At 51.7% G+C, this 25,350-nt stretch overlaps 9 protein-coding genes across 9 annotated transcripts; 5 read left to right on the top strand and 4 right to left on the bottom strand.

The window, feature by feature from the left end:
* Window positions 1–555: 555 nt before the first annotated feature.
* Window positions 556–3,067, top strand: BJY04DRAFT_68000 (putative protein kinase (Lkh1)). Its single transcript, XM_073720846.1, has 6 exons — window positions 556–1,500; window positions 1,550–1,631; window positions 1,686–2,033; window positions 2,089–2,551; window positions 2,597–2,684; window positions 2,732–3,067. Exons 1-6 carry the CDS (start codon window positions 691–693, stop codon window positions 2,927–2,929), a joined length of 1,989 nt encoding a protein of 662 aa, XP_073570713.1. The 5' UTR covers window positions 556–690; the 3' UTR covers window positions 2,930–3,067.
* A 337-nt stretch (window positions 3,068–3,404) lies between these two features.
* Window positions 3,405–4,437, bottom strand: BJY04DRAFT_68007 (GNAT family N-acetyltransferase). The gene has a single exon (XM_073720847.1). It carries the CDS (start codon window positions 4,184–4,186, stop codon window positions 3,506–3,508), a length of 681 nt encoding a protein of 226 aa, XP_073570714.1. The 5' UTR covers window positions 4,187–4,437; the 3' UTR covers window positions 3,405–3,505.
* Window positions 4,438–4,936: 499 nt separating this feature from the next.
* On the bottom strand, window positions 4,937–7,257 carry BJY04DRAFT_207831 (PHD finger domain protein; the record flags this gene model as incomplete). Its single annotated transcript, XM_073713903.1, has 2 exons — window positions 4,937–5,123; window positions 5,174–7,257. The coding sequence occupies 2 exons, from the start codon at window positions 7,255–7,257 to the stop codon at window positions 4,937–4,939; spliced, it is 2,271 nt and encodes a 756-aa protein (XP_073570715.1).
* A 2,186-nt stretch (window positions 7,258–9,443) lies between these two features.
* Window positions 9,444–11,082, top strand: BJY04DRAFT_68038 (DUF2293 domain-containing protein). The gene is made up of 3 exons (XM_073720848.1): window positions 9,444–10,062; window positions 10,153–10,275; window positions 10,431–11,082. The coding sequence occupies exons 1-3, from the start codon at window positions 9,685–9,687 to the stop codon at window positions 10,881–10,883; spliced, it is 954 nt and encodes a 317-aa protein (XP_073570716.1). The 5' UTR covers window positions 9,444–9,684; the 3' UTR covers window positions 10,884–11,082.
* Window positions 11,083–11,735: 653 nt separating this feature from the next.
* BJY04DRAFT_190344 (pseudouridine synthase PUS7) lies at window positions 11,736–14,137 on the top strand. The gene is made up of 2 exons (XM_073711495.1): window positions 11,736–11,971; window positions 12,019–14,137. The coding sequence occupies exons 1-2, from the start codon at window positions 11,769–11,771 to the stop codon at window positions 14,027–14,029; spliced, it is 2,214 nt and encodes a 737-aa protein (XP_073570717.1). The 5' UTR covers window positions 11,736–11,768; the 3' UTR covers window positions 14,030–14,137.
* A 4-nt stretch (window positions 14,138–14,141) lies between these two features.
* On the bottom strand, window positions 14,142–15,373 carry BJY04DRAFT_68054 (uncharacterized protein). Its single transcript, XM_073720849.1, has one exon. The coding sequence runs from the start codon at window positions 15,264–15,266 to the stop codon at window positions 14,274–14,276; it is 993 nt and encodes a 330-aa protein (XP_073570718.1). The 5' UTR covers window positions 15,267–15,373; the 3' UTR covers window positions 14,142–14,273.
* A 1,776-nt stretch (window positions 15,374–17,149) lies between these two features.
* BJY04DRAFT_68068 (uncharacterized protein) lies at window positions 17,150–19,077 on the top strand. The gene is made up of 2 exons (XM_073720850.1): window positions 17,150–17,423; window positions 17,478–19,077. The coding sequence occupies exons 1-2, from the start codon at window positions 17,322–17,324 to the stop codon at window positions 18,594–18,596; spliced, it is 1,221 nt and encodes a 406-aa protein (XP_073570719.1). The 5' UTR covers window positions 17,150–17,321; the 3' UTR covers window positions 18,597–19,077.
* Window positions 19,078–19,109: 32 nt separating this feature from the next.
* On the top strand, window positions 19,110–21,454 carry BJY04DRAFT_68083 (elongation of very long chain fatty acids protein). The gene is made up of 2 exons (XM_073720851.1): window positions 19,110–20,410; window positions 20,471–21,454. Exons 1-2 carry the CDS (start codon window positions 19,622–19,624, stop codon window positions 21,299–21,301), a joined length of 1,620 nt encoding a protein of 539 aa, XP_073570720.1. The 5' UTR covers window positions 19,110–19,621; the 3' UTR covers window positions 21,302–21,454.
* Window positions 21,455–23,143: 1,689 nt separating this feature from the next.
* On the bottom strand, window positions 23,144–24,938 carry BJY04DRAFT_207834 (putative MFS transporter; the record flags this gene model as incomplete). Its single annotated transcript, XM_073713904.1, has 6 exons — window positions 23,144–23,758; window positions 23,819–24,050; window positions 24,097–24,257; window positions 24,316–24,479; window positions 24,527–24,629; window positions 24,681–24,938. The coding sequence occupies 6 exons, from the start codon at window positions 24,936–24,938 to the stop codon at window positions 23,144–23,146; spliced, it is 1,533 nt and encodes a 510-aa protein (XP_073570721.1).
* Window positions 24,939–25,350: the final 412 nt, after the last annotated feature.

A 25,350-nucleotide genomic window follows, 5' to 3' on the forward strand; every position in this document is an offset into this window, starting at 1 on the left:
TAGAATCATTAGTTACCAAGCCCTGGCAGGCGCAGAGGAACGTGTTTTATTATTGTCGAAAGCTAGCCCAATAATTTGCTGGTATCTTTGGTGCGGCGGCCAGCGTTCTTCGTATGCTAGATTCTCGCGATCCCGTCTCGCCTCGTTGCACTCCAGCGTTGTTGAAAGAATCGCCCTTTTTGACCACCCCTCCGTTTCATTTTGTTCTGAATTTTTAGCTGGCTGCTTTCTTCACTCGCTGGTCCAGTCAGACTCCCCAACAAAGTAAGAAAAAGCCGCGCAGGAAGTGCCATGTAGGGGCCATTCTTACTGTACGGAGCGCACGCTTTCTTGCCCCGACCGACCGCCTCGCCGTCAATCCCCACGCCTCTCTCTCTCACTTTCTTCCCTCCTTTCTTGTCATATCTTCTGGCTCATAACCTCATCTACTGCCTTCTCGCAGCCCCTCCCATTAAGCTAAATCAACTGTGAGAGCCCCCACCCCCAGAGATCCAGATCCTGGGATATTCGCGAGAATCCCCGGCTTCTCGGCCAAGCGTGTCGAGGCTCCCGTGTTCATTGAGGACGACGGTTGACCACCCAGTGACGCCGGACGACCTCTTGTTTCTTCCATTCTCCCTCCTCCACTACTGCCGTTCTTCTCTCCCACCGTCCGCCGCTCGTACGACCGGACGGTTTCTCTGAAGAATCATGTCTACGCCCTCTACTGCCACCGCGACACATCCTACGCATCATCAGCAACATTACGGATTCCCTCATCACCACCAACCATACCTGCCAAACCCAACGTATCCGACCACGTCCGCTCCGCACCTAAATCCTCCAGTCTATCCCTACACCGTCCCTCCTGCCGCTGCGACCATCCCTTATACCCAGTCTCCACAGACAGTCGCCGCGGCCTCCACTCCTACAAATACAGTAGCCATGTCACAGGCTCCGAAGCCCACTGCCACTCAGAACGGAAAGCGGAAAAAGCCGGATTGGACCGAGTTCTATAAGAATGGTTTACCAAAAGAGGTAATTGTCATTGATGATACGCCTCCTCCCGATCAATCTGTCGCCGCGTCGCACAATTTCGCGACCTCGTCGACCTTGCCGGCTCCGAATGGCACTCTGCCACAGCCAGCCGGTAAGAGACGGCGCACCGGCATCGAGTCTGCGTATGATCTAGGCTACTATGATCGACCGTCCTTTTCCATAAACCCTCAACAGTATGGGGAAGAATCGTCTGGAGGCTCCCTTTCGACAGACCGCACAGCATCATTACATACCACCGCCCCCACGTCGATCTCACAGGGAAGTTCTGGTGCAAGGGACGGTGCCTATTATGAGGATGCCAACGTTGGCCAGAAACGAAAGCGAGTCACAACCCGAAAGTCTGTTCGAGATGAGCAAAAGAAGCGGGAGCAGGAGACGGTCACCGATGCTTTCTTGAGCTACATACCCCCTCCTAAGCCACCCATCAAAGCGAAAGACGTGCCTGTTCCCGTGATCCGTTCTGTGAGTGCTGATGCTATTTTCTCATGGCTGCCTTCTAACCTTGGTACAGTATGTTGCAGCTAGGGGCGAGAAGTTCGACGACGATGATGGCCATTACATTGTCAATCCCAATACTCCATTGACAGATCGCTGTAAGCGCCTCGAGCCATCCCACGCGCTCGGTCGCTCTTACTAATGCTTCCTAGACTCAATAATTAAATTATTAGGCCAAGGCACCTTCGGAAAGGTGGTCGAAGCGTACGACAAGCAACGCAAGTCGCGAGTTGCCGTCAAAATAATTCGCTCCATCCAAAAGTACCGGGACGCTTCACGGATAGAGTTGCGAGTTCTATCAACTCTTGCGTCTAATGACAAGAACAACCGAAACAAGTGCATTCACCTGAGGGACTGCTTCGACTTCCGAAATCACATTTGCATTGTCACGGATCTGCTAGGGCAGAGCGTCTTTGACTTCCTCAAAGGCAACGGGTTCGTCCCGTTTCCCAGCAGTCAGATTCAGAACTTTGCTCGGCAACTCTTTACTAGCGTGGCCTGTGAGTGCCCATCGATGTCTAGTCTTTCATTCCTTACTGATCATGTTCACTGCAGTCCTTCATGACCTCAATCTCATCCATACTGACCTAAAACCCGAAAACATCCTCCTTGTCAAAAACCAGTACCAAACCTTCACCTATAACCGGACGATTCCTTCATCCTCTCATGCCATCTCCCGAAATGCCCGCCAACGACGCGTCTTACTCGACAGTGAGATCCGCTTGATTGACTTTGGATCTGCCACGTTCGACGATGAATACCATTCCTCTGTTGTCTCCACCCGACATTACAGAGCGCCTGAGATCATTCTAAACCTTGGCTGGAGTTTCCCCTGCGATATCTGGAGTATTGGCTGCATCCTTGTCGAGTTCTTTACCGGTGACGCTCTCTTCCAGACCCATGACAATCTTGAGCATCTTGCGATGATGGAAGCTGTCATTGGGGAACGTATCGACATCAAACTTGTGCGTCAGGTAATGCAGGGTGGACGGAATGGAAACCAGAATCAGGCCGCCAAGTAAGTAATTTGAGTTTAACACTTCGACTGCCGCTGACTTTTCAGGTATTTCAACCGTAACAAGCTCGATTACCCCAACGAAGAAACAACACGGGCCTCGCGGAAATATGTGAGGGCAATGAAGCAGCTCACGGTATGTCTCCACACTTGACAAATTCCTTCGTTAGCTAATCAACCTAGGAGTTTATGCCCACAAACAGCAAGTTCTATCGACTGTTCCTAGACTTATTACAACGCATCTTCGTCTACGATCCAAAACAGCGCATCACGGCCAAAGACGCGCTCAAGCATCCATGGTTCAAAGAGGCCATGACCGATGACGGGACTGAAGCTCTCCGAATTGGACAACAGCTGCAGCGCAACGGGCAACAACGCTAAGCGTGTCTTCGCTTTGTTGGCATTGAGGCATAGCATAATTCGATTTTCAAAAGGGCGTTTACTACAGACTTTGACTTTGTTATTTTGCATTGGATATAATGTCGGTATACCCAGATACTGGCGTGTTATTGTGTATGGGTACCTACAGTTACGATGGCATTTCTTGGATAATATGTACGGCGAGCACGCTCGCTGCTTATTCTGACAGAGTATATCGGGCGCGGCTCTGGAGTTTTGAGCTGAAGGCTCGGGTCTGTTTATCTCTACGGGTCAGATATGGATATTCTATTCGATTACACTGCGCAGGGCTGTCTGGATTTATGGGACTATGGGCAACTTTTTGCTTTCGTGATATCTATCTTCAGCATCATTGATGAGGTTCATCCTGCTTTGAAGATTCCATCTTTACGGCGTGGGTGTCATACAGGTTTTTGCTTCTTTTTTTCGCCCTGCATAGCACCATGGTAGATGGATACACCGCATCTTCTCTTGTCGCTGTAAACAGGTCTATGTCTATGTACTTATATATACCCCTTTTCTATCTTTCTATACCATATACATTTGTTCGTCGCCCTCTCATACATTTGACCTAGCAATACAGTATTCGACAATCCCCGTCCCATCCTCGTCCTGCCCCTGCGCATGCACCCTGAACCCACACTTCTCCATCACCCTCAAACTTGGCACATTCTCCTTCGCAACGACCGCATAAATCCCATCCTTGTCCACTCCTTCACTCCCAGTCTCACCATCATGGTCCTTGAGAAAGTTCGCCGAGAAATCAAACCACCACGGCACAAACCCCCTCACAGCCTCCGTCGCATACCCTTTCCCCCAACTCGAAGGCACAAACATGTAGCCGATCTCAAACTGTTCTCCCTCCGCGAGCTCAGACTCGGTAAGTCGTACGCCGATCGTGCCGATGACTTTGTCCTCCTTTGTTTCCCCGGCTTCTGCCCCCTGTTGCTGCTGATGCAGGTAGTCGAGTTCTCGAATAGAGAAGACCGTCCCTACGAGTTTTGATCCCGCTTCCTTTTCCTCCGTTTCTGGAGAAGAGGGAGATACGTTCGTTCCTTCTCTAAGCTTGCTAATCCAGCTTATTGTGTCGTTCACGTTATAGTCGATGTGGCCCTGGCGAGACCATTTCATGACCTCGGGGGCGGTGCGGAGATCATTATAGAGAGCTGGGGCGTCAGATGTGACTAGAGGGCTGAACTGCAGGCGAGCAGTTTGGAACGTGTGTTTTGATTGTGACATTGTGGTTGGTTGTTCTGGTAGACTGTGTAGATATCGTAAAAGCGGGGTGGATATGTATTCCGCGTTGGTGTAGACGGTATGAGAATTGCTTGGCTTTAGGGATTTACGAAGGAAGGGCTTGGGGGACCTCAATACTTTATATTCTTGGTTTGGAGACTAATTGTATAGCAGGGTTGTATTTGTTCTGGGGCTGCAGGTGAGTCATTCTTTCTGTTTAGGCTGAGGTTCCAGAGAATTTATCTAGACTACGGAGGTTAGTGGAGTGGATCAATGGTGAGATGAGTCTTACTCAATATTTCCCCAATCTATTATTATTCACTCGAAATAGACAACTGTGCTGTACGCCATCCGAAGCTGACATGATTTGTTGCATATCGGAAGTAAATATAGGATTATGAGTAGGCTTGAGAAATGCAGTGTAGGGTAAATTGTGGACAGCTTGTTTTATCTGTCACTTATTCATTCTGTCAAGATACAAGTATCCTAGTCTTAGCTGACTATTACTAAACAATTAGTAGGAGATAATGTGGACATAGAGTGGTGCATACGTAACCACCACTAGAATGAAACAATGTATGATGCCGCAAAAATGGGTATGGGTATGATATCTAATTGAACAAAGGAGACCCCAAAAGGGTAATGAAAGACGAGACCTTTACTCTGAAAGGTCCATTGTGATGCATGCATAGGAAAGTCAGGAGGACGAGTTCTCGACGCGAGTCGAAGCATTAGTCTATCGTAAAGTACAGGTTATCGGAACCGATACGACTTATGGGCAAGTGGCGAAGTCGGGGCGTGGCCTACACCACCGACAGGTACACGAATTCGGTTTTTGCGAGTAGGAGTTTGTGCGCAGAAAACGCAGACGTAGACTGAGGGAAGGTTGGAGCGCTCGAGGCCGACGCATTTGGTGTGCAACCAGTGACTGCAGGATTCGCTGAAAGATTGTTAGTAGTTGTTGACATAACTTCTAGGAAACGAACGTACCATTGGATCATAAGATGACCGCCATTATCCATGGAATGGCAGATGCACCTGGTGCCGTTGCTTGGGTTGCTATAGCGATCCGTACAAGGCGTCGCGAGATCAGGATCGGTGATGGTTGTAGGAGATGTATTTGGTTCTCGGGAATCGGAGTCGATCTCTGTCCCAAAACGGGGAGGCGAGGACTGTAGCTGCGCTAGTGACTGCAAGGAACGATTCGAGCGAGACCCGAAGCTTGCGACTGTTTGAGATCTAGGAATCCGGCCTTTGTCCCGGAGCACCTTGCGGAGAGCATGCTGAGCATCCCCAGTATCCTCTTCTGCATCAACAAGGCTGCCTGGAATGGAAGCGGCGCTGCTATACGATAGGTCTGATGGGAGCACCGCAGATTGCCTCTTTGGTGTCCTCTTCCAGTCATCTATCGTGGCTTTCAGCGCAGGTCTCCTTGATGGACCGCGAGGAGCAGTGGCCCAGGGAGAAGCCCGACCTGACTGGGAGGAAGTGTAAGAGCCCATCGATGGGGGGCGAGAGCCTGAGTCGCTACGGGCAATTGTCGGCCTGCCGGCTTCTGAGAAGGCAAAAGAAGGATTGCGACTGGTAGCAGCGGGATAGTCAGGGAACTCCGCAGAGTCGTATTCGCTTTCGGTGGCAGAGCCATCTAGGTCCATACTATTAATAGGATCTGTCAAGCCAGTAGACGCTTCGACAACGGGCTGCATCTCTGTCTTGGCTCGGCCGTCCTTGCCAATCTTCAAGACCACTGATGTAGATCGTCGAGGAAACCCACTGGCCACCGAGTTGGATCGAGGCAAAGGGGCACGGACTGATTTGATTGGAGATGACCTGCCTTTCGAAGGGCTCTTCCGAATGCCACTGGCAGAAGACATTGCCCCACCAGATCCGGGGCGAGACGCAGATATAGCATTGACGGTGAGGCTGCGGGTCAAGGTTGGCCTGCCTTGTCGTGGGGTATAGTCATCATCCTCCTCCTCATGCTCCGAAGGATGAGGGTTAAATCCCTGAGCACGTCTGAGCTCTTCTCGCTTGAACTCCTCGGTCTGGTGGTGATACGGCTGACGCTGTTGCCTCGAGAACAACCGCTTGTCTGGGGTAGGCTGAGGCCCCCCAAACCGGCGTGCGGGAGAGCTCAGAAATAGGGCAGGGTCATCGGCCTTAGGTAGAGGAAGTCGAGGAGAGGTCGAAAAGGGTGCGGGGAAAAGAGCGGCGTCGGTGGGGGCGCCAGAGGAGAGACCGTAGATGGTGCTGTTAAATTCAGGAAGCTCCATGCTCCGGTCAATGTGGGGTAGTTGTGGAATATGAGATTCTGATGCCGATATTGTTGTACTAATATGAAACGAGTTTGTGCCGGCCGAGTCGAATAGGCTGCCGTCCGTTCCGGGCAAGCCCAGGTCTCGTGTGCTCTGGTCGAGAGCATGATCCCAGAACAATCTCTGCTGTGGGAAGAAAGGTGACGTTGAGGGATCGACCGTTCCTAGTTGAAACGGATCTGGGGATGACCGGAGGTCTCCAAACAACCGGGGAGAAGCACCCATGACTCGACTCGGCGTCTCCAAATGCCCTCCAACTGCACTGGAAGCTGACGGCCGACGCCCTAACTCGCTCAATCCTCCAAACTCGGTCACCTTTGTCCGTGAAGCACTACTCGGCGGCGGTGTCTGCATAGAGGCGGCCGACTTGGCCGACTCAACGGTTCTAGAGCCATCCTCATTGAGACCATGAGGTTTCGACGGACGACGCTTTTTGACAGTCTCGACTTGAGCACTCAATGGATTTGGATCCTGCAGTTCCGAGGCTCCTAGCTCTTGACTCGACTTCTGTTGGGGCAGCCGGGGGGTATTGAGGCCGAATCTCTGGGGAGTTCGGAGGAACTCAGGGCTGGAGGCATACGGGTCGGAGGTGTCCCATGTCACCCGAGGGTCGAAAAAGCTGGATTCGAGTTTTGGGGTCTGAAAGGCAGCGTCTCCGAAGAAGGTCGTGGGTGGAGTCCTCGTGGGAGTTTGAGGTTCACCGTTTGGGTAGCTGAAGCTAAAAAGTACGGAGGGCTCCGTTAGTATCATACTGCACATTTCGAAGGTTTTCTGGATACTCTGGCACCCGAGTGACGAAATTTGGAGGCAATTGCAGGAAACAATAAGACGAAAGCAAAAGCCAAAAAAAAAGAAAGAAAAGATTGTAGTACGAGGGGTGCGAAATGAAGCAGTCCGGAGCCCCCAAATACGGTCGATACTATAGAGAACAACGAACATACCTGTGGATAGGCTGATCCCAACTCATGTCAGCAACGGTATACTCCTAGCAACCATTCAAGTCGACTGCCAGGAAACCCTCAAATCGAACGATGACCAAATATGCCGGGAGCCTTAGGAATGTTCGAGGGGCGGTTCGGTAGGACGGAGAGTGAGCCGATGAATGTATGCCTCCACCGGGTCATTGAAGTTCAAGGAAATTATCAAGGAAACCGGAACGGAGATGGAGGGAAAGGGAGCGATCGAGAGGAAGGACGAAATCAGCACATAGTCAATCGGATCTTGAGGGGGGGGAGAAAAAAGGTCGAGCAGGAATAAGGAGGGGAGGATCGAGGGATCGGTCGAGGCTGGCGGAGGAGGAGGAGGAGGGAAGGTTCCTAGAGTCCTGGACAAAGGGAGGAGGAGAGGTGGGAGGAATGCGTTTCCCTAGGGCCCGGCTCGGATTCTTGGTAGATCTTGAAGAGGGAAATGATAAGAGGGAGAAAAGAAAAGATGAAGTTGAAGCAGAGGAGAATTTTATGTTTTCGTTTTGCTGTGTTTGTAAAATTTGGTAATTCTTTGCATCCGCAGGTCCACTCCGAGCCTTGAAGATGGAGATGGGAATTTGTTCTCTGGCGGCAATCTGCAATCGGATGGACACATACGAAAAACCACCAGGTGCGAGGATCTGGATTCTGGACCTATATCAAGGTCAGCCCCCATGGCCCTCCGTTCGCTTGCCTAGCTTACAGTTACAGGTTAGAGCTGCCTGGTGTGGAGTACTAGCATGGTGCCTAATCTACGGATGTTGCATCTTGCAAGTTGCACCCTGGCATACACTATTACACCCACGCTACCTGCTTGATTGTGGATGGCTGACAACAGTTAACTTCACTAACTAGTCAGTAGCTGAGCCAAGCTGACTCTCTAATGCGATATACCCCGGTCCACGACCGACTGTCACTTTGTCACTCGTCCCCCGAAGTATTCTGGGAAGGGACAATAATAATGGCGACGCATATAGCCCCTTGAGGGCTTGATTGAGACCAATAATTGGTTCCCGAAACAAGGAACAGCGGTGGTTTTCCGTGGATCGCCTGTCTCCATCACCATCGCGAGCTGCAGCGGTTGGTTGCTTGCTGCTGACGCCGTCTCTGGGCCAATATGCCTGCATCCGTGCGAGGGAAAGGGGCTCTCCATGCATATGAACTCCTGAGAGACACATCTCGAGCTTATTTTCCCTTCAAAAGAGACATGATCAAGGGATCACGATCAAGGCTCCCTGAAGACGACGATCCGGACTGGTTTAGGAAGAGTTCTCACCATACTGAACTTGGAGTAGCGTGCCATTCTGGATCCCCTTTCAGCTCCAGCCTCAGCCTCAAGAAGTCTTGGGGTAATTTTACTGCGAATATGACGACATTAGCCCCGTCAGACCTGGCTTACACTTGAGATCGATCGGTCTTCGCTGGGGTTGACATCTTGACAGAAAACGGATGCAATGCTTGCATTCTCCGGGGCTGTTTACAAAGTACTATTCAATTGGTACTCCTCGGCCTTGTGTCAAGATTTCGATGTGTCCCTATCTCAGGCTTTCCGCAGCCTGCTTGCTCGTGCTCGGCTGCTAGTGCTTCATCATCTGGCCAAACCAGCCGGGCAAGGCGACTCCGCTAGTCCTTCGTTCACACTCCCCATTTCCTCTTGTAGTTTAGACGATGTGCCTTCATCTTACATGCTCCGTACCTGGCCCGGCCTTCCAGCAATCAGAATAGTCCACCGTCCTTGAAACATCGAAACGGCGAAAATACACGAATTCCTGTCGCAGACTCGCCGGAGTCGATAGAAGGATAATAATGGACTGAAGATCCTCACTGAGCAGGACATGTAACGGCGGGGTCCACGTGACTGGTAACATGTGCTCACTGCTCAGGTACAAACTTCACAAGCCACACACTTGCGAACCCCTCCATTGGGACCCCATTGAACATTCAAACCAATCCAAGAACCAAGATATTCACCCTTTCTTCTATTTCATGCTTTGAGATGAGACTTGCCTCTGTCCAGTGAAAGAGGTCTCTGAATCAAACACCCGTTCTTTCGTGATGGTCGTGGTTTCCTTGTACTCCTGCCCTTCCACTGTCTTGATTGTCTGGAGTTGAAACACTCGAGGTCTTCTTTCACCATAAATGTATGCGCAGCATTTACCATTAGAGCTCTGAGCATTAAACTTCTCGAATATAACTACAGGCCAACGCTCTTTCATCTCCTATGTCTGCTTTTATTTTCCACGATCTCCCTCTGGCTCTCCGCATAACCCGCCCCGACAACATGGCCCCCTCTGCCAACCCAATCTCAGCCCGGAAAAAAGCCCGCAAGCCTAGGCGTCGCTCAAAGAAGAACCGCATTCTCAAGCCATCCTCTCCAAACTCATCGAGATTAGTTCTAGCCCAGAAACATGCCCGAGACCTTGCGAAACGGGGGGCGATCACAAAACCAGGAACTGGCCGAAGTGTCCTTACCAACTCCAACAAGAACCCCAGGGCCACTGAAAGTAAACCCAACAAGACTGCTGAGGGTAGAGCAAGCCCGCGCATTCTAAAATATCAGCTCGCTACCCAGTGGTCGTCGAGTGAGCCCTTTGAGAAGGTGAGCGATCTTTGATAACCCTTGCGTCCCATCCATCCCTTGCGGGATGGCCGACATTATCTCCATCTACTAACAGAAATATATCCACAGAACTGCCTCCATAAAGAGCCGTTGCCGGACAACTATGTTTTCGTCCCAAGGGGTGACGTCTATGTCACTCGAAACTGTCGAAGTAAAACCAAGGAGTCTCACCGGCTAGTCTATAAAGTTTGGGTAAGAATAATCCCCCTTGATCTACTTAACCTAGCCTGCATATAGCGACGATCGAGTCAAGTGCTCCAGCCCACAAATTGGCCGTCGAGGCGCACTCTATGCAGGCTTAGTAGTTCAGTTAGCTGCTATTTAAGTTCGTGGCTAACACTTCCAAGGACAACACAGGAAAGAAAGCACTGGGGATCCGGATCCCCTCTGATGTCTACACAGCTGTCTCACATTCCGCCGAGGAAACGGCCGAGCTTCGTGCCAACGCTGTCAAGCTTCGTGATGCAAAAGACTTGGCCCACTCTAGACAACTTCTCTGCAAGCAATTCCCTTTGATGCCGGTGGATTCATTAGAAGCAATTCTCCACCACGCATTCCTCAAAGGTTCGGGCCGAGTAGGAAGGACTTCAACCACGTCTGACGAGCACAAGGCCACTCTAGCCGTGGAAGCACATATCCGGCATACGTTTACTCCATACGAATCACTGCTCCGCGAAGGCAAGTCTCGCCAAGATTCCCGGCAAGCTGTTTGGGAAACGGTGCGAACCATTCGAGCAGCTTGGGAAGGCCGAGCTACAGATTCGCAACCAGCACCAACCCTTACGATACGCAATAGATGATGATCAATGGACATTTCGATGAGCAGCTGATTTCTATCTTTATTTTTTGTTCTGATTATTTGGGTCTTTCATGCGACAACGAGGCGAGGGTACGCTTGGTTTACTCAACGTTTCGAGGGTATGCGAAAGAAGCCCCGCGGATGTGCCTTTATTTATAGACTACTAGGTATAGACTAATGTTAGTTAGTTGGGAACCATGATTTATGATCTGAGATGGCAGTCCATGGTCCATTCTTGGGGCCAGGTAATTTGATTGAGGTATCACTAACGCTGTAGGTGTGTGCTATCTAAGCTCTATTTCTTTACAGGTTACCCTATCCGTACTCGTTGCGCCGGAAAATCATATACGTAACGAACAAGATCCAACGCCATAAACGCTCAGTCAAAAGAGATATACCCCCATCGCCGAGTTATCCAGTAGAATTGCCGTCTTCATCCTTGTCCTCACCTCCATCGGTATCAGAGAAGCCTGTTCGTCCTCATCATCCCTCTCAGATCCAGCTGCACTCTGATCAATCGCCAGCTCAAGGAATCTAAGACACTGCTCTTCAACTAGATCCCTCGCACTCCGATAAGCAGTTAACCGCTGTTGATACGCCTCAGCGCTTCCGTCCAAGGCCCATTCCCCGAGCGGTAGGGGCCTTTGGGATAATGCTAAAACTAATACACACTATGTTTTTTCCTTCAGCGGAGGCTGAATTCAGCATAAGACTGCCTAATATCTGATTGCAGGCTCGATGGCTGCTGGAGCTGCAGTAGTAAGGTTCCCAATGCGGAGATAGGGCTCACCCTATGAGTACCGTAGCGTTTCGGAGAATTTCATCAAGCTCCGCGGAACCATCTCCAGTCTACCCCAGCAACAACCATCGCTCCCATCCCGCCGCAATGGATATTTCCGATCTTATCGAGCCCCCGCAGAAGCGTCTCAAGACGGAGGATGCATCGAATACCGATGAGGTCGTTATCCCCGCCGTCGGAGCTGCTCCGCAAGCCGATACAGACGACCAGCTATTGAAAGAAATCGAGGTTGGAATTACAGAGTTTGTGAGCGCAGACAATGGGGGATTCGCAGGAATATTGAAGAAACGGTATGATCAGAAAAGGCGTCAAGTTTGCCCGCTAATTGGGCTTTCAGATACACAGATTTCCTCGTCAACGAAATCCTACCGTCAGGGAAAGTTTTGCATTTGGAGAGCACGACCACGCCGAAGACAGGCGATGGTGACGATAAATCTGCTCCGGCGGAAGAAAATGCGACAGAAGAGAAACCAAAAGAACCCGAAGCTCCTGCGATTGAGTCCCCGGCGCCCGTTGACTTTCAGCTTACGGAGGAGGACAAAACGCTCCTAGACTCCATTTTCGGCGCGCAAAACGTTCAGAAGATCTTGTCCCTCCACAAAAAGGCAGTGGCAAATTTGAAATTGAAGCCGAGCGAACTTCCTAGACTGGACACAGTTGTTATCAACGATCGTGATGAGCGCATCAAGGTTCACCAGGCTGTCCGCCGCATTTTCAGCTCGCAGCTCGAATCTTCCACAGACAGTAGTGGGACGATGGTCATCTCGGCTGCTCCAAATCGCAGCAAGCGTAACACACAGGGTGGTGGACGCGGCGGTCGTGATCGGTCGCGCGTCAACTGGGATGAACTGGGAGGACCGTATCTCCATTTCACGATCTACAAAGAAAATAAGGATACCATGGAGGTCATCTCGTTCATTGCCCGCCAGCTCAAGATGAATCCGAAGAGTTTTCAGTTCGCCGGCACCAAGGATCGGCGCGGAGTGACCGCGCAACGTGCATGTGCCCATCGCCTGCAAGTTGATCGCCTGGCGAAACTGAACCGCACGCTTCGCAACGCCTCTGTCGGGGACTTTGAGTACCGGAAACATGGCCTCGAGCTGGGAGATTTGTGTGGTAACGAATTTGTAGTCACCCTTCGTGAATGCGAAATTCCCGGAATTGACGTTCAAGAGGGCGAGACCGCCGTCGCAAAGGCGAAAGAGCAGCTGAACTCGGCACTTAGGAATCTTTATCAACGAGGCTACTTCAACTACTATGGTCTTCAACGCTTTGGCAGCTTCGCAACTCGCACCGATACGGTGGGTGTTAAGATTCTCCAAGACGACTTCAAAGGCGCTTGCGACGCAATCCTCGACTACAGCCCCCACGTCCTCGCCGCCGCCCAAGCCGGCGACGCATCCACAACCAATATCAGTTCTGACGACAAGGCTCGCGCAGAAGCAATCCACATCTTCCAAACCACCAACCGCGTCCACGACGCCCTCGAAAAGATGCCCCGCAAGTTCTCCGCCGAATCAAACATCATCCGCCACCTAGGCCGCTCTCGCAACGACCACCTCGGCGCCCTTCAATCCATCCCTCGTAACCTCCGCCTGATGTACGTGCACGCCTACCAATCGCTCGTCTGGAACTTGGCTGTCGGTGAGCGCTGGCGACTATACGGTGACCGCGTTGTGGAGGGTGACCTGGTCCTTATCCACGAACACCGCGACAAGGACGGCTCCGTCAACAACACCTCTTCAAAGAACACTGCTCCGGCAGAAACCGCAACCGTCGATGCAGATGGCGAAATCATCATCGTACCACAAGAAGATGACAGCGCGTACGCGGCCGAGGATGCCTTCACGCGCGCACGAGCACTCACTGCCGCCGAGGCCAGCAGCGGCCAATACAGCGTCTTCGACATCGTCCTGCCTCTCCCCGGGTTTGATGTCATCTATCCACCTAACGGCATGACACATTTCTACAAGACCTTCATGAGCAGCCCCCGCGGCGGCGGGTTAGACCCCTTCAACATGCGCCGAAAGTGGAAGGACGCCAGTCTGAGCGGGAGTTACCGGAAGGTGCTCAGCCGGATGGGCGGAGACTACTCGGTCGATGTGAAGCTGTACTCGAGGGACGATGAGCAGTTTGTCAAGACCGATTTTGAGCGCTTGACTGCGAAGGGGAGGTCGGTTGCACAGGGTGCCGAGGATGGTAAGCAGGAGCAGGAAGAGCTGAAGGATAAACTTGCTGTTGTCCTCAAGTTCCAGCTTGGGTCAAGCCAGTATGCCACGATGGCGTTGAGGGAGATGATGAGGGGCAAGGTCAAGGCTTATAAGCCTGATTTCGGGGGTGGACGGTAGGCTATCTACTGTGGCTTGATATTGTCTAAGACAATCTACCTACCCGTTGAGATAGTCTCTAACGTCCTATGTATATATAAACCACACCCGTCACATAAAATGCCGAGATGCACACGTCAACTGCCTTTCTGGTATGGACATAAATAGAGTCAAATTAGAAGTCATAAATAAACACTATATAAAGATGTGATATAATTATCGACAAAACTACGCAAAAGACAAGTCATCACAAAACAATAATCAACTACCCTGTGCCTCGATTCGGATTCGGCGCAGGGCTCGGCTCATCCTCGAAACTCGACACAGACGATAGATCATCATCACGTTCTCTCGCCCGCATCATTGCCTCCCGGTCACTCATCCCAGAAACAAAAGACAGTGCGTCGTCGTTGTCGTGTGGATGATCGAATGGTGAGCGCGGCCGTGTCTCCTCCGCTCGTTCCTCGGACGTTCGCCATTCAAGATCTCTTGCTGCGGATGCTGGGACAACTGTTGCTGCTTCTGATGAGGCTGGTGGAGCTATGGTTTCTTGCTGGGGGACAGCTCGGCGTGATATTGGTGCTACAGGCGGGGGAGGAGGGAGGGATTGGACTGGTGGCTGTTGAGGAAGGAAGACAGAAGAGGAGGTTTCGAGGTGTCGTGTTGAGATGACAGGTTGAGCGTTTAGTTGGCGTTGGCGACGACGACGACGGAGGAGGAAGAAGAGGATGGCAGCGAGGATGGCAGCGCCGACGAGGGCGACGGGGACGGCGATGGCGATCTTGGTACCGTTGCTCATACCGCCACCTCCACCTCCACCGTCATCATCGTTGTCGTTTTGGCTGTCGGAAGAGGATGATGGTGTTGCACTTGGTTGTGAGGTGAATGTCGTGGATGTTGATATTGCTGTCCAGGCTGATTCTTCAGATGAAGCGTCGATTAGCGGAACATCCGACGTTAGTGTTGCCGCCTCGGTTGGATTTGCCAATCCATCGCCTTGGGATGATGTTGCTCCGATCTCGTCGTTGGCGGCACTATTCGTGACTTGTGCGCCAGTTCCCTCCGCCGTGGTGACCTCTGCACCGTTACTACCCTCGATGCCAACACCATTCCCAAAAATCCCGCCTGGCCCGTCATTGACGGTATCCCCAGCAAACTCATCGGTGTTGACGTTACCGTCATTTGCGTTGCCACTCATCTCCGAAAGAATAGAGAAGATCTGCCCCGGCGAGATGGTAAGAGCGTCGAAGTCTGCCATGGTCAGTGCCGGGCACCACAGCTCGTCGGCGAGAGGAGAGAAGTTACTTTTTTTCCCCTCCACGCGGTAAGATTATTCGAATCCGCTCAAAGTCGTTCTTTCATGCAGGCTTATAAAGGTTCCAATAATAGTAATTGTGGTCAGACCAGCCGATCACGCTCGTATTTGGGCTGATTGTTGATAGCCACTTGCGCCAGTCGGTACGAGGCACTTAGTTAGCGGAATGCCTCGCAAGGATTAAGAGAGGAAAGGAGAAGGAAAAGAAAAGGAAGAAGAGGAGACGAAGAAGATTGAGCGCCTGAGGGACTCAGGGAGGGTGAAAAAGAGCAAGCAAAGCTGACATGGCGCAGCGGCTCCAACAAGAGACAGGTATAGCCAGCCTTTGGGCCAACAGCTGCGGAGTAGAAGACTATACCGATGGTGGGCACGGCTGAGTTCTCAGCACGACTCAAAACCATCCAGTATCAGACGAGCAGGAGGGGGCGTTGCACAAGGATGACAGCGGTAAGATGTTTCTTTCTTCCATCTTTCTTGCTTGCGTCCTTGCTTTCACTTCTTTCAGACCAAGTGCCAGTCCCAAGTCCTCCGTAGGCGCCGGGAGGCAGTGGGCACATGAAACAAAAGGTGTTGGCCACGCAAAATGTGCGCTTTGTTTCAAAAGCACTGCGAGGCTGTGCTGATCAGCCATTGATGGATAGATTTAGCACGCCTCTTTCCTGATGGGGATGGTGGATGGTGGGCTTTTGATCTAACGGGCTCACAGCCTTGCTCTTGCGTGGCCGTTCAGATCATCCAACTTGGGGGCCATTTCGCAGTCTCGGAGTCTGCATTCTACGAGTTCTCTCCACGAATGGGAGCCGTCAGTTGTCAGTTGCTGTGGCATATATATGATGGAGAGTATAAGTTCACAACGATAATTTCTTTGTTGAAATCCAGAATCCAAGGAAACAGCCTGGGATGGGCTGCCGGGAGGCCTTATTGCCTCAGGCGGAGATATAGGTCTCTATAATATCTAGCCCAATCAAGGCTAGCGCAGTCTATAGATAACATAGATCATAGGGTGAACTACATTCTCACACTGGCCAAAAGAGACCTTTCGGTGTGGGATATGGTGCGGTAGGACTGGGCACAGCTTATGTGAGCGCTGGAACCACATTTTGGGACTGATTAGAACCAATATCCTGGTGTATAGATAGACCGATGCCTCTACGTATAAGTATCGTACTGAATCTAACCCAGCCATAAGCATTGATCATGTCCCAACATCACCCCAGCTCCAATTTCTTCATCGGCCAGTTTTGATAGTCTCCAAGCATAGTGAATGGGAGCATATGTCTTACTTAACTAGCAGCTTTGGCGCAACTCCGGCAACCCAATGCTTAGGCTCTCCGTACTTGAGTAGCACAGCTGCAAATACTAATATCATTAACGCATGATGGTCTTTGCAAGCTAGAGCATCTCCAAATCGCTCTGTTGTCTGTCACAGCCATTTGTAGAAGCCGAAATATGCCAGCTAAGGCCACTTGATCAGTCTGTCCAGACTCCAGAGTGCGCGGCGGTGTTCTGGGAATACTTACAAGAGGGCTTGAGGAATATCTCACCATGGCGCCTCCTACTGTCGGGGAGCGTATTGCGCATAAGAGGAGGCCGCAGCCGGTGCCCGTCTGCTGGCTCAAATGTAGGGTGTTGAGCAGTGAGGGATTTCCATGCTCGACTGTGGAAATTCACCTTGATTCGAACCTTTTAGCTGCAGCTGAAACATCCGGAGCATTATCTCTGATGTGGACCTCTTGGACTTCTGAAAATCCGACATTCTCAGAAGACAGCATTATCTCAGTAATCAACGCTGGATTCAACTTCATTCATCATGTCATGAAGCTGGACTCTGGAGCCCGGACTCGCCCAGGCGACAAATGAAGTTAGCGTTAGACTAACCCCTATTGGATAGTGCGGTTTGCGAGGGAATGATGACATCCCGTGATTCCACCGCGCGCAGTCTCTCATGTGTTCGAAACTCTCTGCCTACCAGTCTGCGGAATCGCGCAGAATATCACAATGAGCGGATTCAAAGGGATTATGAAAGATGGCTGGCATCCAAAGGGCCGTGAAGGAAAGAAAGAGGGCTGGCGGAATGACTTCAAAGGCGTGAACCAGGTGGTAAGTCCTCCAGCTTATCACCCACAATGCCCGCCCTGACACTCCCTCTGTCAGGCCGGATGGATGGGGAAAGGAAAGGACAAAGATGAGGAGAGAGAAAACCACGTGTCACGGCCACTTGCTTCGCTCAAAGACCCATCGTCATTCGGCCCTCCGCCCAAACACATCAAATACCACGGCGCTGGGGCGCTTCCGAACGAAACCACTCCGGATCGCACCGGTTGGGGAGCACCACTGAGTCAGGCACAGATCAATCAGCATGAAGAACAGAAGCGGCAGGAAGAAGAAGCAGCGGAGGAGGAAAGAAGAGCGGCCGAAGAGGCTGCAAACCGGCCTCCCGTTCCTTATCGCGCAAACCGAACCGGCATCGACACGAGTACTCTCCCCCCACCCCCTGTTCGACGAATCGGCACCGCTGCAGAATCAGTGCCAACAACTGCAAGCCCTAAACCCAGGCCGAGTGTTCCGCCTCGTGTACCACCTCGGACGAACACCTCGACGCCAGCATCTCACACGCCTTCCCCTCCCCCTCCTGCATATTCGCCAAGCCCGTCTGCTACGGAACAGTCACAGCCCGTGAAGGGATATTTGAACGAGGCAGCCACATCGCGCCTCTCCCAGGCAGGTGTCTCGGTCCCAGCGCTCGGTATCAGCGCCAGCTCTCCAAATCCCACCCCGCAATCAACGGGTCACGTCCAGCAGGTACCACTGAATGAGTTACAGAGCCGATTCTCTCAACTGAGAACAAATTCCGGATCTGCTCCATCGCCTGTTCCCACACCGCCAATTCAGCAAACCCAAACACCGCCTACCCCTGCTCCGAATGCTGGCAGCGCGAGATCCGCATTCAATGACTTCCGTTCAAAGCACAATGACCAGATTGAAGCGGGAAAGCAAAGGCTGAGCGGATTCAATCAGAAGTACGGAATAACCAATAAGATTAACAATGCGCTGGAGAGCAAGTCAGACAATGCGGAACAAGCTCCCCCAATCCCTCCGCATCCCAACCTCAGCCGCTCAACAACGACCTCAAGCACCGATACGGAGACTCTAGCTCGCAGGAAGGCGCCCCCACCCCCGCCGCCCCAGAAGAAGGCTGAGCTACGGTCTGCGCCAGTCAATACGGGATCGCCAGCGCCGCCTCCACTCCCTCTCGGTACGAAACCCCGCTGAGCAGGGTCTACCGCAGAGTAGAGTTCTACACTATACCCGCGACTTGGCGGTCATATCACATTTCCGGAGTTATATATATGCTTGAGCATCTAGCGTATTCCCTTTTTAGCCTAATAAAGTACCACCCGAGCTTAGCCACGGTTCACCTGGTTCTCTTAACCGTAGGCTTCTCGAATCCCCAAGGAATTCGACGTGTTCGTAGATGTCACGTGAGTAGCGGACATTCGGTCTCGGCTCCTCGGTCTTTAGGTAGGTCTAGAATCCGTGGCGACCGTTAGTCTTGTCCTACTCTGTACGCTGTAGTTGCTCTGTGCGCCGTGGCCCGGAAAGAAGAACAGCGACAGTATTCTTGAGGTACGATGCAGGAATTCACGCAGCAGCTGTACCAAACAAGACGCGGAGATGATTTGCGTTTGGGTGGCGCGTCGTTGGGAGAGAGAGAAGTTAGGTAGGTAGCTGGTCGGGAATCAAAGCGGAAGCTTCTCGCGTGCGGGTCATAGGTACGTCAGTTCAATGTCAATTGTCAATTACTCCTTAGTCCTAACCAGTATCCCGAGTCAGTAGGGTTGATAGCACTCGGAGAAAAGGGAACTGGTCGACTCGACATCCTGGAGATAAGGACAAGATTCACAAGCGGGGAGAGTCTTGGAGACTTGGAGTCTTGGACAGAGACTGTGATTGTGCGCTCTGCCAACTGTTGGGGCCGAGGTCTACTTTGTTTTTGTATGGGGATTCTTCCCAACAAAATGCAGTCGCGGCTCCACCGCAGAAATTAACTACAGCGAGTGATGGTGACTTACTACTCGCTGCTCAATTATTTCGTCAGCCTGGACAGTGGAGAGCCTTTTTTTTTTCCCTTCTCTGGTTCTTTGCTTTAAATTGACGTTACCATCTTTAGGTTGCTCTGGTCCTTTGCCTGCTTTGCGCCCCTGGTTTTGGTCCTCGTGCCTGTTTGTCTGTCCTATCTCTCAGCTTTCTCAACCACTTCCTACCCATTCGGCAAACTCCATTGCGCCCAATCCAAAATGTATGACCTCGCCCTGGATACAGGGTCGGGCCCTGCGGTCGTTCGAATCGGCCTGCCTCCATCTTCGCTGCTCAAATTCCCTCCGGATGAGCTACCGGCGACGGTACCTGCGCCGCAGCTCGAGGATCCGACGTGGTACCAACCATTCAACATCCCTGCCGGTCTCTACAACCAGCTCCTCGACGTGCGCGTTCCGATTACCATTGCTAGTGTCTATGCCGTTACTGTCGTCATTATCAATCGCGTGAACAAGAGCCGCGGTTACAAGCCCTATGCTTTCAGCCAGAGCAAGGGCTTCAAGCTTTTCGTCATCCTGCACAATGTCTTCCTCGCCGTGTATTCCGCCTGGACTTTCGCTGGGATGGTTCGTGCCTTCAGGAACACTTGGCCATCGTGGGAGGAGACAGGCCTCGTGGGTGTCGTTGATGCGCTCTGCAAGTGCAACGGGCCCCGAGGGTACGGAAACGCAGCAACCTACAACAGCACCGTGAATCAGTGGTCAATTCAAAACCCCGAGTACAGATTGGCTGAAGGTGGCGTTCCAGACCCGACGGATGTCGGCCGTCTGTGGAACCAGGGTCTGGGCTTCTTGGGATGGATCTTCTACCTTTCGAAGTTTTACGAGGTGCTTGATACGGCGATCATCCTTGCTAAGGGCAAGAAGAGCTCAACCCTGCAGACTTATCACCACGCTGGTGCAATGATGTGCATGTGGGCTGGCATTCGCTATGTTGCGCCACCGATCTGGATCTTCACTCTCGTCAACTCTGCCATCCACGCGCTTATGGTACTCAAACACCTTTTCACATTTTTGTTCTTATGAAGACTGGTACTGATTCGATGATAGTATACTTACTACACATTGACCGCCCTCCGCATTCGCGTCCCCAATATTGTGAAGCGCTCGCTGACTACCATGCAAATCACCCAATTCGTGATCGGATCGACAATGGCGGCATCCTACTTGTTCGTCCACTACACTCTACCTCCAGTCCGCTATGCTCCTGCTGCCTCTGTTATTGCTGCAGCCGCAACTGCCGCTCCGGCGACCGGATTAGCCTGGCTCAAGCAAGTTGCTTTCCGTGCAGCAGGTGCGGAGGGCATTGCCGAGAATGTCGGCCACCCCGTGAACGACCTTGATGCTCCTCGAGAATTCGTCCAGGCCGGCCCTATGGTTACCTGCATGGACACATCTGGACAGGGGTTCGCCATCTGGCTCAACGTCGCTTACCTTTTGCCTCTGACCTACCTCTTTGCCCGCTTTTTCGTCCGCTCTTACCTGTACCGCAAGGAACCTGGTCTTCAGTCCACTCACATCCACGCGGCAGAGAAAGCAGGTCTGGATGCTCTGAAGGGAGTCAGCCGTGAGATTCAAAAGGCCGCGGAGATGAGCGGAGAGACCAGTGAGACCACCGAGGACGAGGCTGCCACCAAGTCTCGCGCCAGTCGCCACGGATCATTGAAGGAGTCTATCGAAAACTCCCCCGTTCGCACCCGCTCAAGCGCTGCTAAGAAGGCTCGCGCAACCGAGAGTCAGCGAGAATCCGAACAGGGGTTTTCCGCCGTTCCTGCCGGAAAGGGTGCCAAGAGAGTCAGCAAGGAAGAGGCACCAGCCATCGGTAACACGGCTGAGGTGAAGACCTCTAATCCGTACGGAGTTCTAGGCAGCTCTGACTAAATACCACCCGCACGGCCAGGCATGGTATATGAACACCAGGCAAAGACAACACACGGCTTGGTCTAAAGTTCACTCTATAAACTGGCGTACTTCATCCCTTGATATATCCCCTCGGCTTGACTCCAATAGCAGCCATCCCAACATTTTTCCGCATCTAGATCTCCTACGAGCTCAGCACACGAGAGAGAATGTTTGGAGACCCCATGTGGGTCGAATTGGGCTCTCACCAAACCCATCACGCCTAGGCGTGCAAGGCCTTTAACAGCATGATATAATGTGTCCTGTTGGCCTTTTCTATCCGCCTACTATCTGATAAAAGCGAGTCGATCGTTTATGTCTTCCATGGTGGTTTCTGTGTACATATTTGCAAAGGCCTCGGCAGCTACAATTGGGCCCACTGTGAAGCGCCTAGCTCGTGCCGATGCTTCTTTTTCCCCTAATTTTCGGGATAAAACAGTGTATGTTACTAGAGCAGACGAGAATGACAATAATCTTCCTTGAGCTTGTACTGCATCTTGGATGTCATGTGATAGTCTCGCCTTCCTAAAAGAACTTCCTCTTCTCTTCTCCACTCCACCTGGTCCTCTCTGCGCCTCCCTGGTCTCTCCCGGAACATCTCTCAGTTCAAGTCTTGGTGGCCTTGTCTGCAATATAGGCTTCAGAACGGTATGCATCTATGGCCCGGCTACTTTGACTCTTTCGTTTCAGGCGTCTTCCATAACCTCCCATGCGGCGCTGCATTGTTCTTACTCTTTCAACTTCGGCTTCATAGACATGGAACTAACAACAGTATAAGTAGTGGCTGGTCCGCCTAGCTCAACGGCCACTGCGTGAGCTCCCACCTAGCCGGTCAACCCCTCCGTTACCCAATGCCAATGGCAGCTCATTTTCACAAACAACATTCCGATATCAGACGGCTCCCCTAAGCGATTACAATGACACAGGCCACGTTGAAAAAAACCAGCGTCTTTGACAACGCGGAATACTCGAAGCCTCTAGTCTTTCTACATCCGACAACAAAGAAACCCCCACGCCGGACTTCGCCCATCAGCACATCACCGGTACCATAGGTGGAGAGTCAGACCTCGTTCCCATCTGTGGAGTGTGCAACGAAGATGGCCCTGACGCCGAACGCGGCAGCTGGCACCTCCCAAACTTCAACAACTTCGACTGGTCACCATCCGAGCTCGATACGGTACTCCTTTGCCAGCGCAGCAGTCCAATTCTTCCGTAACATCATCCCGCCGCTCTTGATCCCGAAGGGCGTAGAGGTCGTGACCTCATTTATCGTCTTGACGACGTCTTCATTCACCGATGACACCGATACCGAATAGAACCCCGGAGGCGGAACCGCCTGTCGTGCTTAGCTCTTTGTCAACGGACGGTACACCCCCAACACTGGCAACCAGATTGTGTACCCTGTTCAATCGGAAATCCTTAATTATAGTTGGGAAGACACCATTGGCGTGACAGCAAACCCACAGACAGAAGCGGGTGCGAGCTCGAAGTTGGACTGGGCGGTTGATTACGTGGTTGATGGTTCGCTTGACATCAAAAGTTCGGACGTGAGTAAGTTGAGGCTTGGGGAGAGGAACGCGTTTTGCAAAGGACTTGCGCACACGTAACCAATTGTTTCCCTCCCGGGAGGACATGTGGACAGTCTTTTGCTGGGTGGATTCATTTATTGAGTCACTGATTTAGGTAAGGTTCAATCCTCTGTCGAAGATGCAGCCACATATCTAGAAGAGCAGAAAATTCTACCTGTAAATCTATATAACCTCTCACTAAATCTTGATATATTCAGAGCATCAAATGTAGCCTTCAAATAGTCTAGCACCAGAATCAAACCAAGAATCTGAAACCCCTAGATGAAGCCTGTCCCGGCACACCACCGCTAATGCCCTCGCCCCTATCAAGCTTCTTGTTCAACTTCACGAGGATGAATCTCAATACAGTGGCTGAAATGATAGCCACAAATGCTGTAGCACAATTCACCGACATAGCAGTAACAAACCTCGGTTTGTCGCCATCTGGGTACATGTAGCTAGCGTAGATGCTACTCGCGTTACTCACGCAGTTAATCCCGGCCAAAGCAGCAGCACGCTTTGAGGCTGGGCGAGGAAGAGTATTTGAGATCCAGCCTAGGGCGACGACGTAGCCGGTGTACAGAGATGGAACCATGAGCATCATCGATAGATAACGGGGGCCGACGGCCGTTGTGGTTGCAGCAATGATGAATGCCGCGACAGCAATGTATAAGGGCAGTGTGATGTGGAAGTAGCGCTCGCCTGTGCGATCCGCGTGCCAGGCATTTGCAAAGGCGGTTATCACGGCGAGGACATATGGAGGTGCGGTTAAAAGGAGGGTCTCAATCTTACCGTAGTTGAGGGTTTCAACGACGGTGGGGAAGAAGTTTGTCACGGAGGCGGAGGAGACAATGCAGAGGACCAGTAGCATCTAAGTAGAACTAGAGTTAGTGTACTGGTAAGTTCTTATCTTAATATCAAAAAGCCCTACCAGAATCCAGGTCTTGATGTCGCTAAAAGCCAACATAGCACCATGGAGGAAGGACTGCTGCTCGCTGTCGACCCAGTCATCCTCGCCAATGTCCTCCTCTAGTCGCCACGCTGCTAGCTGCTTCTCCTCCTCTGAGAGCCATGTAGTGGTACGCGGGAAGTTAGGCAGAACGAAGATAGCAATAAGGGCAACCACAATAGTTACGGCTCCTTCGATTATGAAAAGCCAACGCCTAAGAGGTCAGAAAGATTCATGCTTCTCTGAGGATCTCCACATACCAAGCACGGAGCCCTAATTTGTAGTCCATGTTCCCCGTGATACCGGCCGCAATTAAGCCGGAGAAGGCACCGGAGATTAGCGAACCAGAATAAAGGGCTGCAGTACGGAAGCCAAGTTCCTTTCTAGTATACCAGGCACTGAGGAAGTAAAGACAACCAGGCTATAATGAGAAAGAAAGGTCAGTTGAATAGCCAAGGGGGACAATTTTGAAGACATACAAAGTAAGCGGCCTCCACGAAACCGAGAAAGAATCGAGTAACGACAAGACCGGCATAGTTTTGAGCAGCAGCTGTGCACGTGGAAATGATCCCCCACAAGATCATAGAGCAAGGCAGGTAGATCGCAGGCTTCCCGAACTTGTTCAACATCAAATTGGAGGGAACTAAGTAGGTTAGCAAGAGGATCTGGCTCCCTCTCGCGGGTTCTTACTTTGCATCAGGAGGTAACCGACGAACAAAATGCTGACGCAGGTTTGGTACTGTACACCCTTCAAGCCAAGATCCGTTTCAAGACCAGCAAGTCGAGCAGCGGCCTAAAAAAGTTGAGCGGAATGATTCCCGTACATAAACGGAAAGACACTCACAATGTTGTTCCGGTCAAGGTAATTGAGAATGTACATGATGATAATCATGGGCAATAGACGAATGTCAATCTTGCGGACAAGAGCCCTCTCTGCAAGCTCACGCTCTTCTGGGGACAAGCCCGCTACGTACGCCGGCGCCTCTTTTCTCGGATTTGGCCTATTAGCATTGGCAACTTCTTGAATGACTTCGATATTCTCGGCATGGCTTTTGTGAAAGTCCCCATCAGGGTCTTGAGTTGTCGAATTTCGTGGTGACATAGTATTGTATGATGAACGAGATGTGAGAAGAGGAGTAGAGGCCGAGGGATGGGACGGAGAAGAAGAAAGTGATAAAGGAGAGGAAAAATTCGCCCTCATATTGATCAGCTGGAAACAGGGAACAAGGGTTGATAGCCCGGGGAACCCCCGCGATCAACCAAAGCCGGATGTTACGTCGCACTGTTGCAACAAATCTGGAGAGCGGCCGGAGAAGCAGCTCTGTCTCATGTGCCGACAGGGAGGGTGCGGAGGAAGTCCTGCCAATAGTAGAATCGGGAGCGGGGGCCTTCGGTCTGACTCTGGGGTTTAGGAGGGCCGGGGGAGGAGTTAAGCATGGCGAGGCCGGGGGGGTGGATTCAACGGGTTGACTGTGGGGATGTGGATGGGTGATGGCGTGGGGGTTGCCAAATCA

The sequence above is a fragment of the Aspergillus karnatakaensis genome (genome assembly GCF_047715665.1).
Source record: "Aspergillus karnatakaensis strain CBS 102800 unplaced genomic scaffold BJY04scaffold_27, whole genome shotgun sequence".
Classification (NCBI taxonomy): Eukaryota; Fungi; Ascomycota; class Eurotiomycetes; order Eurotiales; family Aspergillaceae; genus Aspergillus; species Aspergillus karnatakaensis.